General features: G+C 50.6%; 1 protein-coding gene across 1 annotated transcript in view; it reads right to left on the bottom strand.

Annotated features, from left to right (window-relative positions):
* Nucleotides 1–13,721, bottom strand: part of SYMPK (symplekin scaffold protein) — a 35,535-nt gene that overhangs the window by 11,903 nt on the left and 9,911 nt on the right. Inside the window, exons 8-16 of the mRNA XM_046682458.1 lie at nucleotides 13,471–13,641; nucleotides 11,983–12,222; nucleotides 8,328–8,482; nucleotides 6,141–6,291; nucleotides 4,835–5,039; nucleotides 3,873–4,023; nucleotides 2,319–2,554; nucleotides 1,178–1,259; nucleotides 822–935 (exon numbers count right to left, since the gene is read on the bottom strand). Coding sequence (XP_046538414.1) covers nucleotides 822–935; nucleotides 1,178–1,259; nucleotides 2,319–2,554; nucleotides 3,873–4,023; nucleotides 4,835–5,039; nucleotides 6,141–6,291; nucleotides 8,328–8,482; nucleotides 11,983–12,222; nucleotides 13,471–13,641 — 1,505 coding nt within the window. The remainder of the gene's footprint in view (nucleotides 1–821; nucleotides 936–1,177; nucleotides 1,260–2,318; nucleotides 2,555–3,872; nucleotides 4,024–4,834; nucleotides 5,040–6,140; nucleotides 6,292–8,327; nucleotides 8,483–11,982; nucleotides 12,223–13,470; nucleotides 13,642–13,721) is intronic.

Here is a 13,721-nt window from a genome sequence, read left to right as displayed (position 1 = left end):
AAGCTTTCCTCAGTTCCTCAAAAGTGATGGCATTCTTCCTGGCTGAGACTTGGCACAAAGGGTTCCCACTGCCTGGAATGCCTGTCACAGGCCATATCCTGTTTCACTGAGACATCCCGTGCTGGGAGCCAGGAGGTCAGGGGCTGGTCTTGGGCGCTGCTCTGTCCTCAAGAGCACCACAGGGTGAGCCAGAGTGTGCAGTGAGGGTTTGCTGAACGAATGGACACATGACACCGGGAAAGGAGCTGGCAAAAGACCCGAGCAGGGATGGGTCAAGGGCCCTCTGGTCACACGCATGCACACATGCTCCCTCTGGCCAGAGCACACCCATATACTCAGATCTCAAGCCTTGGCTCACGAGTCCGCTCCTCCAGAAGCCTCCAGTAAAGCACCTCCCTGACTATCCTCCCATCGGATGGGTCAGGCTCCTCCCCAGGGCTCCCGCAGCCACAGGTGCTTGCTCCACTCCTGGCACCAAGCATGCTGTGTGCTCACTGCCTGCTGATGGGTCACAATGGCTCCTTTCCTGGTCAGCATCCTACAGGTCCCGGCACAGTGCCAGGCCTTAAAAAGGGCTCAGCAACATGATGGACAAGAGCAAGAACAGAACTGCCCTTCCTGGGAGCATGAAGGTACGTGTGTGTGTATATTCTAAGCAGCTTCATGCCATCAAACATGGAAAAAGAACCACCAAAACCCTGTTGCAAGGAGGGTATTAGGCCCAGAGAGGAACTTTCAGGGCAGTGTGTAAGAGGCTGAGCTGGTTACTCAGGACAGAAGAAGGGCTGAGCGTGGCCCAGTAGAAGGTGGCAGGGGATCACCTTGTCCTTCTCATGGGAGCTGAGGTCGAGCAGGACATGCAGGTACTGGAACTGGCGGGACGGGCGCTTGAAGATCAGGTCTCGGAGAGTGGACATGCCCAGGTAGGTGCGACTCTGTGGCAGGAGGGACCCGGAGCTCAGTCTACCTGCAGGGTGCCTTTGGGGTGTCTCCCTGCCCCGCTCATATCGGGTACTGGACAGAAGGGCCTAGTGCCTCACAGACCCCACTGCCACAGGGCCTATGCTGTGTGCCCTCAGACCCCCCAAGGCAGGGTCCTGACCCCTGCCACCGGCTGTAGCAAGCAGGGCTCCCACCGGCACGGTGACGCACGGCACGGGACACAGCCGGTCCTCACCTCATCCTCACAGTACTTGCGAATCACCTCCAGGGCACTCTCGGTGATCAGCGGCGCCTCCAGCACAACCTTGGTGAAGATCCTGCCAGAGAGGGAGGGACAGGGAACGGCTGAGGAGGGGCCGTTGAATGGTGAGCACGGAGAGCTGCCAGGGCCTCCCTCACAGGCCACTCGCTCAAGCTCTGGTTCCAGAGCTGTGGAGGGAGCAGGGCAGGGTGCAAACACTGCAGCGGACGACCCGCGCAGAGACTGGACCCCGCGGAGACTCAGCTTCTCCCCTTCGTCAGACGGGGGTTCCTAACCTCACTCAGTCAACACAGCGGCGCGGGGAGTGACGGGCACTGGGGAGGGTACTGCTGTTTCAGATGTGGTAGCCACAAAAGGCCACTCTGAGCTAACAAGTGAGTCGACACTGGGGGATGAGAAGGAGCCAGCCATACAAAGAGTGGGCGGGAGAGCACTGTAGGCAGAGAGAACAGTCAGTGTCAAGCCTTAAACTCAGCATGTTCAAGAAACAGAGAGAAGGCCAGTGTAGCTAAAGTTTGGGTGTAGTGAGGGGCAGAGGGGCAGAAAAAGAGGCTAAAGAGGCCGGTAGGGATTGGATTACACAAGGTCTCGCCAGGTATAGCAAGGAGGCTGCATTTTATTCAAAGAGCAATGGAGAACCACGGAAAGCTTTTAGTAGGGAAGTGACAAGACAGGATTTACATTGTACAATGTCACCCGACCACTGTGTGGAGAATGGAGAGATAAGCTGGAGGCTGAGAACAAAGAGGAAGTGACAGAACCAATTCAGGCAAGAGACGGGGATGGAGGGAAGCCAACCTCCAAAATAAGCCTATGCAGCAGGTACTCCTATATTTAAGATGAGAAACTGGAGGCCCAGAGGTGAGTGACGCAGGTCAGTCAGAGAGCAAGTGGCAGAGCTGGAAGCAGGTCCAGGGCACGGGGGTCAGAGCCCACACTGAAGCTACCTTGTTTGTGACTCCAGAGAGTGGGAGAGAGGGAGACTTGGGACGGACGCACGGAGAACTGAGGCTGCTGGTGACGAAGAGGGAGGTGGTGAGAAGCCAGAAAGGAAAGGCAGGACACAGGAGGGGAGACTGCTGGGGACAGGAGGGTGCAGGGCTGTCCCTCTCACCCATCCTTCTGGTCTGGCTTCTCCTGCAGGCCGGAGAGCAGGCGGATGAGGCAGTCCTCGTACTTGTCCAGGGTGCCCGAGGCACCGGCTGCCAGGTAGGCATTGTACTCCTGGTAGAGCCAGGCGAAGGCCAGGTCCAGGCGGGCCCGCACGTCCTCCAGGATGAAGGACAGGACCTCGGCTTTCAGGCCCGAGTCGAACTGTGTCACCAGGCTGGCCAGGATCTTTATGCGCACCTGACAGGAGAACAAGTGTGTGTCGGTGTGAGGATGGGCAATCCCAGACAGCCCACAGGCATGACTCCTTGCTTGGGCTCAGGGACCCCCATCGCAGACCCGGCATTATGTGAAGGAAGCTGAAGAACCTTATACCCAGTGGGTCCCGTTTATGTGAAAAAAAAATGAACAGAGAGAAAAAAAATCAATCATCACAGAATAAAACTGTGAGTTTCTGGGATTATTATCTGCATACTTCAGTACACAGGAAAAGATCTTGAAGGGTTCTCCTAATTTGTGCATTGGTCACTTCTGGGGAGGGGATGGGAAGCAGGTGGGGGCCAAAGAAGACTTACGGTATACCTCTATGGCCTGGGAATATTTTTTAACAGAGAGAGTATGTTCATGTACTACTTGGTTAATTAAAAACATACTTCAGGGGCCGGCCCCGTGGCCAAGTGGTTGGGTCCGTGTGCTGTGCTTCAGCGGCTCAGGGCTTCACCAGTTTGAATCCTGGGTGCGGACATGGCACTGCTCATCAAGCCATGCTGAGGCGGCGTCCCACATGCCACAACTAGAAGGACCCACAACTAAAAATACACAATTATGTATCTGAGGGGCTTTGGGAGAAAAAAGGACAAATTAAAAAAATTACAAAAAAAAAAAAAATATATATATATACTTCAAAAACATAAGGGGCCGGCCCTTTGGCCGAGTGGTTAAGTTTGCATGCTCCGCTTCGGTGGCCCAGGGTTTTACAAGTTCGAATCCCGGGCGCAAACATGCCACCGCTCATCAGGCCATGCTGAGGCGGCATCCCACATGCCACAACTAGACGGACCTACAACTAAAAATACACAACTATGTACTGGGGGGCTTTGGGGAGAAAACGGAAAAAAATAAAAATCTTTAAAAAAAAAAGGGAAAAAAGTCACTTGACTGAGGTTACAACAACAGTAAGCGGCAGAATCAGGATTTAAACCAGGTGTGTCTGAATCTAAATAATAACGTCAACCACCAGGAAGAGCGAGCCCAACAGCAGCCCCCACTCGCGGGGCTGTTCCTTACAGCGAGCTGTGTGCTGGCTAAGAGTGCACGCACATCCACCCACTTCTGCCTCCTCAGCAGCCGTGTGGAGCTGCCGCCAGCGTCTCTGTGTCATGGGGAGGACAGAGTGAGGCTTGGAGAAGGGGCTAGCCCAAGGTCCTGCGGCTGGTGAGCGGCAGAGCTGGGCTCTGGAGCCAGAGAGGTCTGACGTTGGGGCCCGTCTCTTCACTGGGAGGAAGGCAAGCTCTTGGGAAGAGGACTGGAAGGTCAGTCTTGGGGGACAGGGGCACACCTGGGCCGCCCCGCTGCAGGCCACAGCCTTCTCAGCCCGCAAGATCCGCTTCACAGCGCCCAGCTTCATGGCCTCAACCTGGGCATCAGTCAGGGGCTTCAGCACATCGCTCAGACGGAAGATTTTCTTGCGCCCACCGGCGCCTGCCAGCCTACATAGGGTAGCAGAGACAGGGACACAGTGAATCGGAACATCTTTTCTGGAGCCCAGGCCCACTGGCGACTCTCCCCATCCAGGCAATACAGAGACACCCCCAGGCTGCGTCTCTAACTCCCCTGTGACGCTGAGGCACGGCAGGGCACAGGACACGGGAGCCATTCTGCTTTTGTAAAGGGTGTCTCAGGGAAGGCTTCTATGAGGAGGCAGATGTGAGTGGAAACCTGAATGACGCGAGGGGACAAGATGCACAAATGTCTGGGTGATGAACTCTCCAGGCAGAGAACAGGAAGTGCAAGGGCCGTCAAATGGGGGCCTGCTTGGTTGCTCAAGAAACCCCAAGAGGCCGGTGTGGCTGGAGGAGGGGGCGAGGGGGACAAGAGCCGGGCGGGGCAGCAGATCAGGCGAGGCCCCGTTAGCAAGCCTGGCTGGATTCTGTGGTCCATAAGGGGGTAACAACAGGACGATGCTGGTAATAACCAGTAGCACTCACTACCTCTTAGGAATCACGATCACTCTCACCCCCAAGTTACCTACTTTAATTATCTAACCATCCCCGTGAACTCACTTAATTCTCCCTTGATCCTTCGAGAAAGAGAGACTATGATCCCCATTTTAGACATAAGTAAAGGGGCATTTTACGTAAAGGAAAACTACGGCTGAGCGGTTATGGCACTGACTCTGGAGTCAGAGAGACCCTCATCTAGACATACCTCCGTTTATGTCTTTGTCTCTCTCTCTCACACACACACACGCACCAAGAACCAGGCCCTCAGTCCTGTAGCAGCCCCTGCACAGGGACTCACCGGGGCTGTGTGACAGGGATGATAGGTTCTGGCCTCCTCTTGGCCTGGGGCGCCTCCTCCTCCAGCGTGGACATGGAGCTCAGGGAGCCCACCACCGAAATGGCCTGGCCCTGGGCTGACAGGCGCCGCTTGATCAGGACGCTCTCTGGCTTCACCACCTTCTCCTCCTTGGGCTCCTCCTTGCACTGTTTCGTCTGCTCCACGCCTGAGGGGGAGGCAGCCAACGGGCCCCAGGCATGTCACACCCACCTGCTTCCATCCAAGGACCTCCTGCGTGCCAGGCTCAATACTAAGCCTGGTACACACAAGACATTTAAATCGGCAAATCACCTTTCGGGAGCAGGTATGCTTTCTACCCCTTTTTGCAATACAACAATGGAGGCTCAAATTAGAAATGCCCTTCACTGCTGATGGGAGGACCAAATGGTACAGCCACTTTGGGAAGCTGATGAGCAGTTTCTAATAGCACTGAACATACCCTAACCCGTGACCCAATTCCACTCCCTGGCACATACATAAGATAAATGAGGGCATCAAAACACTTGTACACAAAGGTTCACAGCGGCTTGATTCACAATGGCCAAAAACTGGAAACAACCCACAGGTCCATCAACAGGAGCGTGGATAAACAAATGGTGGCCTATTCACATAAGGGAATACTACGGAGAACTAAAAAAGAAACTATTTTATGTCCGGTTCACAGGACAACATGGACAAATCTCAAAAACGTATGCAGAACAAAAGGAGCCAGACTCACTATGATCCCATTTATATGAAGTTCAAGGCCAGGAAAAACTAATCCATGGAGACAGAAATCAGAACAGTGGTTGTCTCTTGAGGTGGGATGCCATGAGTGTTGACTGGAAAGGAGCAAGAAGGAACTTTCTAGAGTGATGGAAATGGTCTATATCTCCATTTGGGTGGTGGTTACACTGGTGTGTTCACTAAGGTGTACACTTAAAGAGTTATATGTTTCACTGTACGTAATTTATACCTCAATAGTACTGTTAAAATGGGAAAATGCCTGAGGCTCAGAGAGGTTAACTAATTTGACCAAAATCGCAGAGCTATCAAGTGGCTGAGGCAGTCTAGTTCAACTCAGACCTGAATCCCAGGTCTGCTCGATTTCAAAGCCCAGGTCCTGAGAATACTGAGTGCTCAATATACCTGAGACCTGTAATCATTTACACCCAAGATCTCCTGTGGTTTTCATTTGCACCACCACAAGGAGGTGCTATTCCATTAAGGAGAACCCAGCAGCCACACAGCTAAACCCTGGTCAGGGTCAGCTCCATGGGACACTCACCTGGCCCCAGTCCTGCAGCTGTCATCTGGGTGGCCATGAGCCGAGCCAGGTGCTTGATCTGGGCTTCAGTGCCTGCGGACTCCACTGGGGTATAGATGGCTTGGAAGGAGGCGGGCATGGCCTCGGGCAGGTACACCATGCTAATGAGGACCTGCGGATGCCCAGGAAGAGGAGCCTTTCCTTACTCACTGATTCAAGCATTCGTTTCACGACCAGGCCAATGCTGGGAAAATGGCAGTGACTAAGATAGACCCCGGCCTGCTCTTGTGGAGCTCCGACTCCAAGGAAAGTCAGAGAAAAAACGAGGGATGACGCAGTGTGGTGCATGAGCGAGAGAAGTAAAGGGTGCCATGGGACACACCAGGAGGGCCAGGGATGGCTTTGGGCCCCTGGGGAAGGGCACCTAGGATGAGAACTGAGAGGAAGGCAGGAATCGGACCAGCACAAGGTGAAGTCCTGCGGTGGGAGGGGTACGTATTCCAGGCACAGCAACAAGGGGGAAGTCTAAGAGGAAGCAGAGCTGGTACCCTTCCTAGAGAGGGGGAGGGGGTCCAGTGAACGCTGTCATAAGGACTTAACATTGACTTAGAAAATCAGTATCCTGACACAGCACATCCACGTCTGTCAGGAACTGGTAATGAAAGCTAATTTCAAACTCCCTCCATGCTTGGAAGTTTAAATGCATACTCTAACTAATAAAATAATTAGAACAGAAAGATAATGAAACAACTAAAAAATGTGTGAGATGCAGCAAAAATGGTACTTAGATGGAAAATCAAATGCTTAAATGTTTACGCTGGGAAATAAGAATGAAAACTAATAAGCCAGGCATTTAACTTAAACCTTTGGGGAAGAACAGTCACAGAGCAGGCAGCAAGAAGAGACAACAGAGAGGAAACAAAAGGCTACAAGAGTGTCAACGAAATTTTAGTGCCAGTTCTTCGAAATGACTGAAAACAAGCAAACCTATGGCAAGACTAAACAAGAAAGAGTAAGGAGACACTACGAGACAAAAAGCAGCACATCACTACAGAGACAGCCGGTGTTACAAAAAGCATCCGAGGAACAACTTCACAGCAGTAATTTGAAAAGGACAACTTCCCATGAGCGATGAGGACAAAGCGCAGCGAGTGCACGGAAGCTAACTCAGACAGGGCCCGAGGCAAGCTGGATGTAAATGTTACCTGGAAGGAAACAGAGAGCCCTGGCAGGGATCTGAGCAGGCAAGCGTCCTGACTTGTACTTTAGAAAGATCCCTCTGGCTGCCGCAGGGAGCAAGCAGTGGAAAGGGCGTTCCCAGACAGGGCTGGGGCCCTGGGATGAAGAAGCGGGGAAGGACTGGGGGAGGCAAAGAGCTTAACTCCCGGGTTCGTGGATGGGAACTGAGAGGCTGGTGTGCCAAGAACACCGGAGGGGCCACGGGCCTGCAGAGGAGTGCGGGAGGAAATTTCACAAGTTTAGCGTTGACGTGTTGAGTCTGAGGTGCCCGTGGAACACCCAAGGGGAGAAAGATGCAGGAGATGGCCACGTATCCAGGCCTGGAGCTCACCAAAGAGATCTGAGCTGGAGAGAAAACTCCCTCTTGCCACCCTCATGACAAAATTCCACTCCATTCACCCAAGAGCTAAGCCCCCTGGAGCCTCTAGGCAGAGAGAAGGGAAGGCTGAGGGCGACTGCTGTCGAGCTTGGGAAGAAGCATCCTCCACGAGCACCCAGGGGGAACGTCTGGGTCTGCTGCAGCCAGAGGGCTGATGTGAGGACCCCACCCCCAGTCAGTTCAAACCAGTGTGTCTCTGAGAATCCCAGGAAAACACTGGCCATCCCGCCCCACCAATGCCAATCCCACAGCTCTTGGCAAACAATTCACAGGGTTCACTCTCCAGCTAATAGACTCTCCCTTCAAAGGAGAGGAGAGTGAGACGGAGTGGGTTTGGACAGGGCCTCAGACCACCCAAAGAGGGACTGCTGGGGGTGGTGACAGGTGATCTCCTGAAGGACTACAGGTCAGAGAAGAGGCCATCCACAGTCAGGAGGGCCCTCTGGACCACATCCTCCTGACCTGAGAACAGAGAGGCATTGTGGGACTGCTGCCACGTGGAAGAGGCAGACCGTGTGGAGTGGAGGGGCAGGAAAGACTGGAGACACTTCCTCCTTGCCCTGTGGGAACCAGCCCCCACCCGTCCTCACCAGATTGGCCACGTTGTCAGGCGTCAGCAGAGGCTGTAGGAACTCAGCAGTGATGTCTGTGTCCGACTGGCCTGAGATCTGGGCTGAGGCCTTCGAGGTCCCCGATGGGCCTGGTTCCAAGTCCTTGTCCTCGTCATCTTCCCCCAGGTTGGGCTCTGGGAGAGAGAAAGAGACAAGATGCTGGCTCTAGAAAGAGCAGCAGGTCCTCCCTCCTCCCAGGGAGCCTGGGTGGTGCCTGCCTCCAGGCAGCCTCAGCAAACAGGAGCAGTGCAGTAAACGAAGACCTTGGCTGCGGCCTTGGCTCTTCTGTCGAAGTGCCACATGACCCTGAGGAGCTACCGCCTCTCTCGAGGCCTCAGTTCTCCTCATCTGGGAAATGGGAATGAACCATACCAGCCCAGCTGATCACACTAAGCCCTAATAAGACGAAAATGTTAACTAATTTCAGAGCTTTGTTGTTTAAAAATCTGCTTTTGAAATAGTGCTCAACCTCATCAGGAATCAGGAAAACTTTATAAAAACAACCTAATAAGATAGCATTTCTCCTATATAAACTTACAAAGATTAAAAAGGTTGATAGTGACAGTTATTAGTAGAGGTATGGACCGTGGAAACGTAAACGGGAACGGCCTCTTAGAAAAGCAATTTGATAGTACACCAAAATCCCCTTTTGATGCACCAATTCCACTTCCAGATATGCACCCTAAAAACTTCTTCATAGGGGCTGGCCCCATGGCCGAGTGGTTAAGTTTGAGCTCCACTTAGGCAGCCCAGGGTTTCACTGGTTCAGATCCCGGGCGTGGACACGGCACCGCTCATTAAGCCATGCTGAGGTAGCGCCCCACATGCCACAACTACAAGGACCCACAATTAAAAAATATACAACTATGTACTGGGAGGGCTGGGGTGAAAAAGCAAAAAGAAAAAGAAAAACCCACTTCCTCGTAGATACATCCAAGGTAAAATGCACCGAGAATTCACTGCAGCACTGACTGTACGGAGAAAGGGCACACAATCTCCATCAGTAACAGGCTGGTTGAGGACAAGTACAGTGGTTCTAGCTCAAGGAAACAAACTAATAACTTGAACCTTAGAGAGGAATCTTTATATACAAAAATGTTCCTTGAAGCTGTATTTATAAAAGTGGAAAAGGTGGAACGTTCAACAGGGTGATGATTTAAGTAGATTACGGCAAAAATATGATGAAATGTTACGCAGTCTTTTTAAAAAGTTTGCAACACGTGTAACAAGAGCTGATACCCTGCATTAACCAAGGGCAGATAGAATTCAATCACAACAGGCTGAACCACCCAATAGAAGGGGCATTTAACAGAAATGCAAATGACTAATAAATTTAAACAATGCACAGCCTGACTCCAACACATGCAAGAAAGCAAATCTAAACCGAGGACACCGTTTATGCCCAGAGGGTTCACAGGATGTCAGGGCTGGCAGGCGTGGGTAACTGGCACTCACACACTGCTGGGTTGTGTACACTGTGCAGGTTTTTGGAAAGCAGTTTGGCAAAGGCTGTCAGGAATTTAAATGCACCTGGTAGCAATGGGCACATCCAGTGATCAGATCTTCATTTCTCAAACTACTCCCTACTTGAAAGAAACCAGGGCTCCTTACAAAAATGGCTGATTTCAGGGCTGGGGCAAGGAAAGTATAAGATGAGCCTGGAGCATCTTGTTGTGCCAGAAAATAAGAAATGCTCAAAAAGCTTATGGGACACATTAAAGGGACACGGGAGCCAGCTCAAAGACTCCCGCTGGCTAAATATGAGGCAATCTGAGGAAGAAAATGAATAACACCAGTAATGGATTATAACCCTGAGAATCAGTAAGAACCCACAAGTCTATACTGATGATAAAGTAGGGAGAAGAAAGTTCTCCCTTACAGCAGAATGCCAACTACTAAATGCAGAAGGAAATCTATTCTTGACCATTATAGCAATAATAGACACAGGCACCAATCATCAATGGGTGCTAAATCCACTGGGTGGAAGTTTGAAGAGGAACCAGTGTCTTACACAGTTTCAAGTACATCCCCCAGCCTACTTCTTATTTACAAAGGAAAAAAGGGTACTTTACACTCGAGAAACCTGGGGGACACCACTTCAACCAAGCGATCCAAATTCCCACCACCAATGATGGGACAAACTGACATCATGCGCCTCCTGACACCACACCGAGGAAGTCAGGGCGTCACTCCTGCACATCAAAAGCGAAGAGCCTGAATTCGCTCAGGAGAAAAGAGCAGACAAACCCAAACAGATATCCAACAGCTGTCCTGCCCTCTTCACAAGGTCAAGGTCATGAAACAGAGAAGGCTGAGGACCTAATTTGGGAGACTAAAGGGCATGACAAGTACATGCAGTGTATGATCCCCGACTTGTGGGGTACACAGGAGTTTTCCAGACTATTCTTGTAACTCGTCTGCAAGTTCAAAATTCTTTCAAAATAAAAAGTTTAAAGAAATAGAAAAATAAAAGTGGTGGGCAAAAAGGACCTTAAGCGCACAAAACCTTTGCCCCACCAATTCCACTACTTGGAATTTGTCCTATGACTGGACATGTGCCCAAGACTGTTATACTATAGCAATCTTTATAGTTAAAAAAAATGGACACAAATGAAATGTCCATCCCTGGGAGACTCGGTTAAAGTGGTCCATGGGCACTACAGACTGTGATGCCACCATTAAAAGGATGCAGTAGATTTCTATGTGCAGGTACAGAAAGAGCTCCTAGATGATTACTAAACAAATTAAGGTACAGAACAGTCTGCTTTGTATGCTTAACTATGGACAAAAACATAGATCCCTACCTTACTCCTTACAGCAAAATAAATTCCTTATTTTTTTAAATGAAGAAAACAACAAAGAAAGATTCTTTTGTAAATGTCCTAGAAAAAGACATGACCGATTTAAAAAAATTTTTTTGGAGTAAGGAAGGCTGCCATGGTTAACACTACTGATAACTAATACAACCATTAAAAACCACTTCAGTAAGAAAACCCACTCATAGGGGCTGGCCCCAAGGCCAAGTGGTTAAGTTCGCACACTCCGCTTCAGCAGCCCAGGGTTTCACTGGTTCCGATCCTGGGCGCGGACATGGCACCGCTCATCAGACCATGCTGAGGCAGGGTCCCACACAGCAGAGCCAGAAGGGCCTACAACTAGAATATACAACCACGTACTGGGGGACTTTGGGGAGAAGAAAAAAAAAAAGAGGAAGATTGGCAACAGATGTTAGCTCAGGGCCAATCTTTAAAAAAAAAGAAAACCCACTTATAAATGAAAAAAGGAAAGAACTCTACTCATATAGGGCATTTCTCAAAGAAAACATAAATGTTAACACCTGGGGAGTGATTACTTTTGGAGAGAGGGATAAGAGGGAGATGAGGGAGACTATTTTCATTTTATTTCTTTTTGTATAATCTAAATAATTTATAATTATTTTTAAGTACATCACATACTTTAACAATTCTATTTTGATATCATTTACTACGTCATCATATTTATACAATGTAATTTCTAATACAATATTAACTAACATAAATTAAGCTTAAAGTTTAATGTAAATAATAAAACATTTTAAATGTGTTGAGTCTCAGCTACCACTTCCTGCCAGGCCTGACCCGGCTCCTCGGCTCACCCAGCTTCATCTTCTTGAGTGCAGAATCTGAGTCATCTCGGGGCCGCTTGCGGGCATCCTTGCCGCTGGGCATGTTGCGGGCGATCTCAGCCTGAGGCGTGCCCAGGTCCACCAGCAGGGTGGTGATCTGGGCCTGAAACTCCAGGGAGGCCGGGTGCTTCAGCACACTCAACAGGTGCAACTTGAGGTTCTTGCGCACACTGCTCACCTGAGACTTGGCCAGCGTCGGGGGCAGGTTGGCTGCGAAGATAGAAGCAAGAGCTTTGTGCTGTGGACAGAGCTCACGGGGCCCTGCTAGTGTCACTTCCCAAGCCCCAGAACGGGCAATGGTCTTGCAGGATCTCCTAGAAAAGTTTCTTCTCATCTAAGGTGTGGCCTTCCCCCAGTACAAACTGATGCTTAAAATCCTTGAGAGGTCTCCATTAGTCTCAGTCATCCTTAATACAAACAGAAAACTCACCCTCCCTTTTATTAAACATAAAATCTCATCTCCCTCCATCTCTGGTCTGGAAATTCCAACATGCCTCCTCTGGGAAGGCTATAATCACCACCTTCACCTCCAGAATGTCCCAGATGAACTGGTGCAACAGTTCATCCTTGGTCCCTGCCACCACAATGACTTTCGAATGTCTAACAGTCACCTTGATGAGCGAGCCTCCTCTGTTCCAGAGGGAAAGAGGACACCTGTAATTTTGCCTGCTCAGCACCCTTTCCCCCTCCCTCGGCCAACAACTCTCCCATTCTCCTTTGAGGGAACCACCCTGGCTCCATTCTAAGTTCAAGTGGGCAAGAGACTCAGGGCCAGTAAGAACACTGCAATCCTTTGGCCACCGTGATTGGGTCAGACATAGGCTCGTAATCTCTTCTCAGCCAATCAGAAACAATGAGCATCAGCCTGAGGACTTGTGCTGGAATGACTGGGAAGGAGACACTCTCCTTCCTCGGGAGGGTTGTCAAGTGGATAGAATGGAAGCCTGGAGCTATTGGGGGCCATCTTTGCTCCCTAAAGGAAAGAGACACAGAATGAAGCCAACACAGAGAAAATAAGAGCCAAGAGATGGAGACAGATCCATGATCTGTACACACTCACGCCTCAGCCCCAGGCTCTTCAGTTTTCACACATGCACAAGAGTATTAAAAACAGTATAATGAGTCACCGTGTACCCACTAACATTTTGCTTATCTTGGCACAGCCATTCTCCCTACTTTTTTTTTTTTTTTTGGTGAAGGGGGAAGCTGGAATATTTTAAAGTATTTCATAGACATCATGTCATTTCAACCACACATACCTCAATATTAAAGCCAGTTTTGAACCAGGTTTCTGTCACATGCAACTGAAAGATTCCTGTCTGTCCCAGAGAATCGTTTCTTGTGTCCACCACCTACTAGACTGATGATGGATCCCTCAGGGGCCCACTGCCTAGCTCACCTGTCCTCAGGAAAGAGCAGACTGGCCAGTGGAGAGGGGAAGCGGAGGCGACAACCTACCGTGCAGGGTCTCATAGGCCTGGATCACCTCAGACATGAACATGGGCCTCTGGCGGGCAATGTTTGCGAGGGAGCCGAGGGCCGTGGTCAGGTTGATGGAGGAGATGGCGGGGTGCACCATGAACTTGAGCAGCTGCTCCAAGGCCGCCTTGCCCTCTTCCCACAGCACATCTAATGAGGGAAAGAAGAGAACCGGGTAGCAGGGGCCTTTCTTCCCAGGCCTCCAGAGAGAGCAGCCTCTGGGGCCAAAA

Source organism: Equus quagga, chromosome 13 (genome assembly GCF_021613505.1).
Source record: "Equus quagga isolate Etosha38 chromosome 13, UCLA_HA_Equagga_1.0, whole genome shotgun sequence".
Taxonomy (NCBI): domain Eukaryota; kingdom Metazoa; phylum Chordata; class Mammalia; order Perissodactyla; family Equidae; genus Equus; species Equus quagga.
The sequence above is the reverse complement of the archived record's forward strand: the minus strand, read 5'-3'. Positions and strand labels throughout refer to the sequence as shown.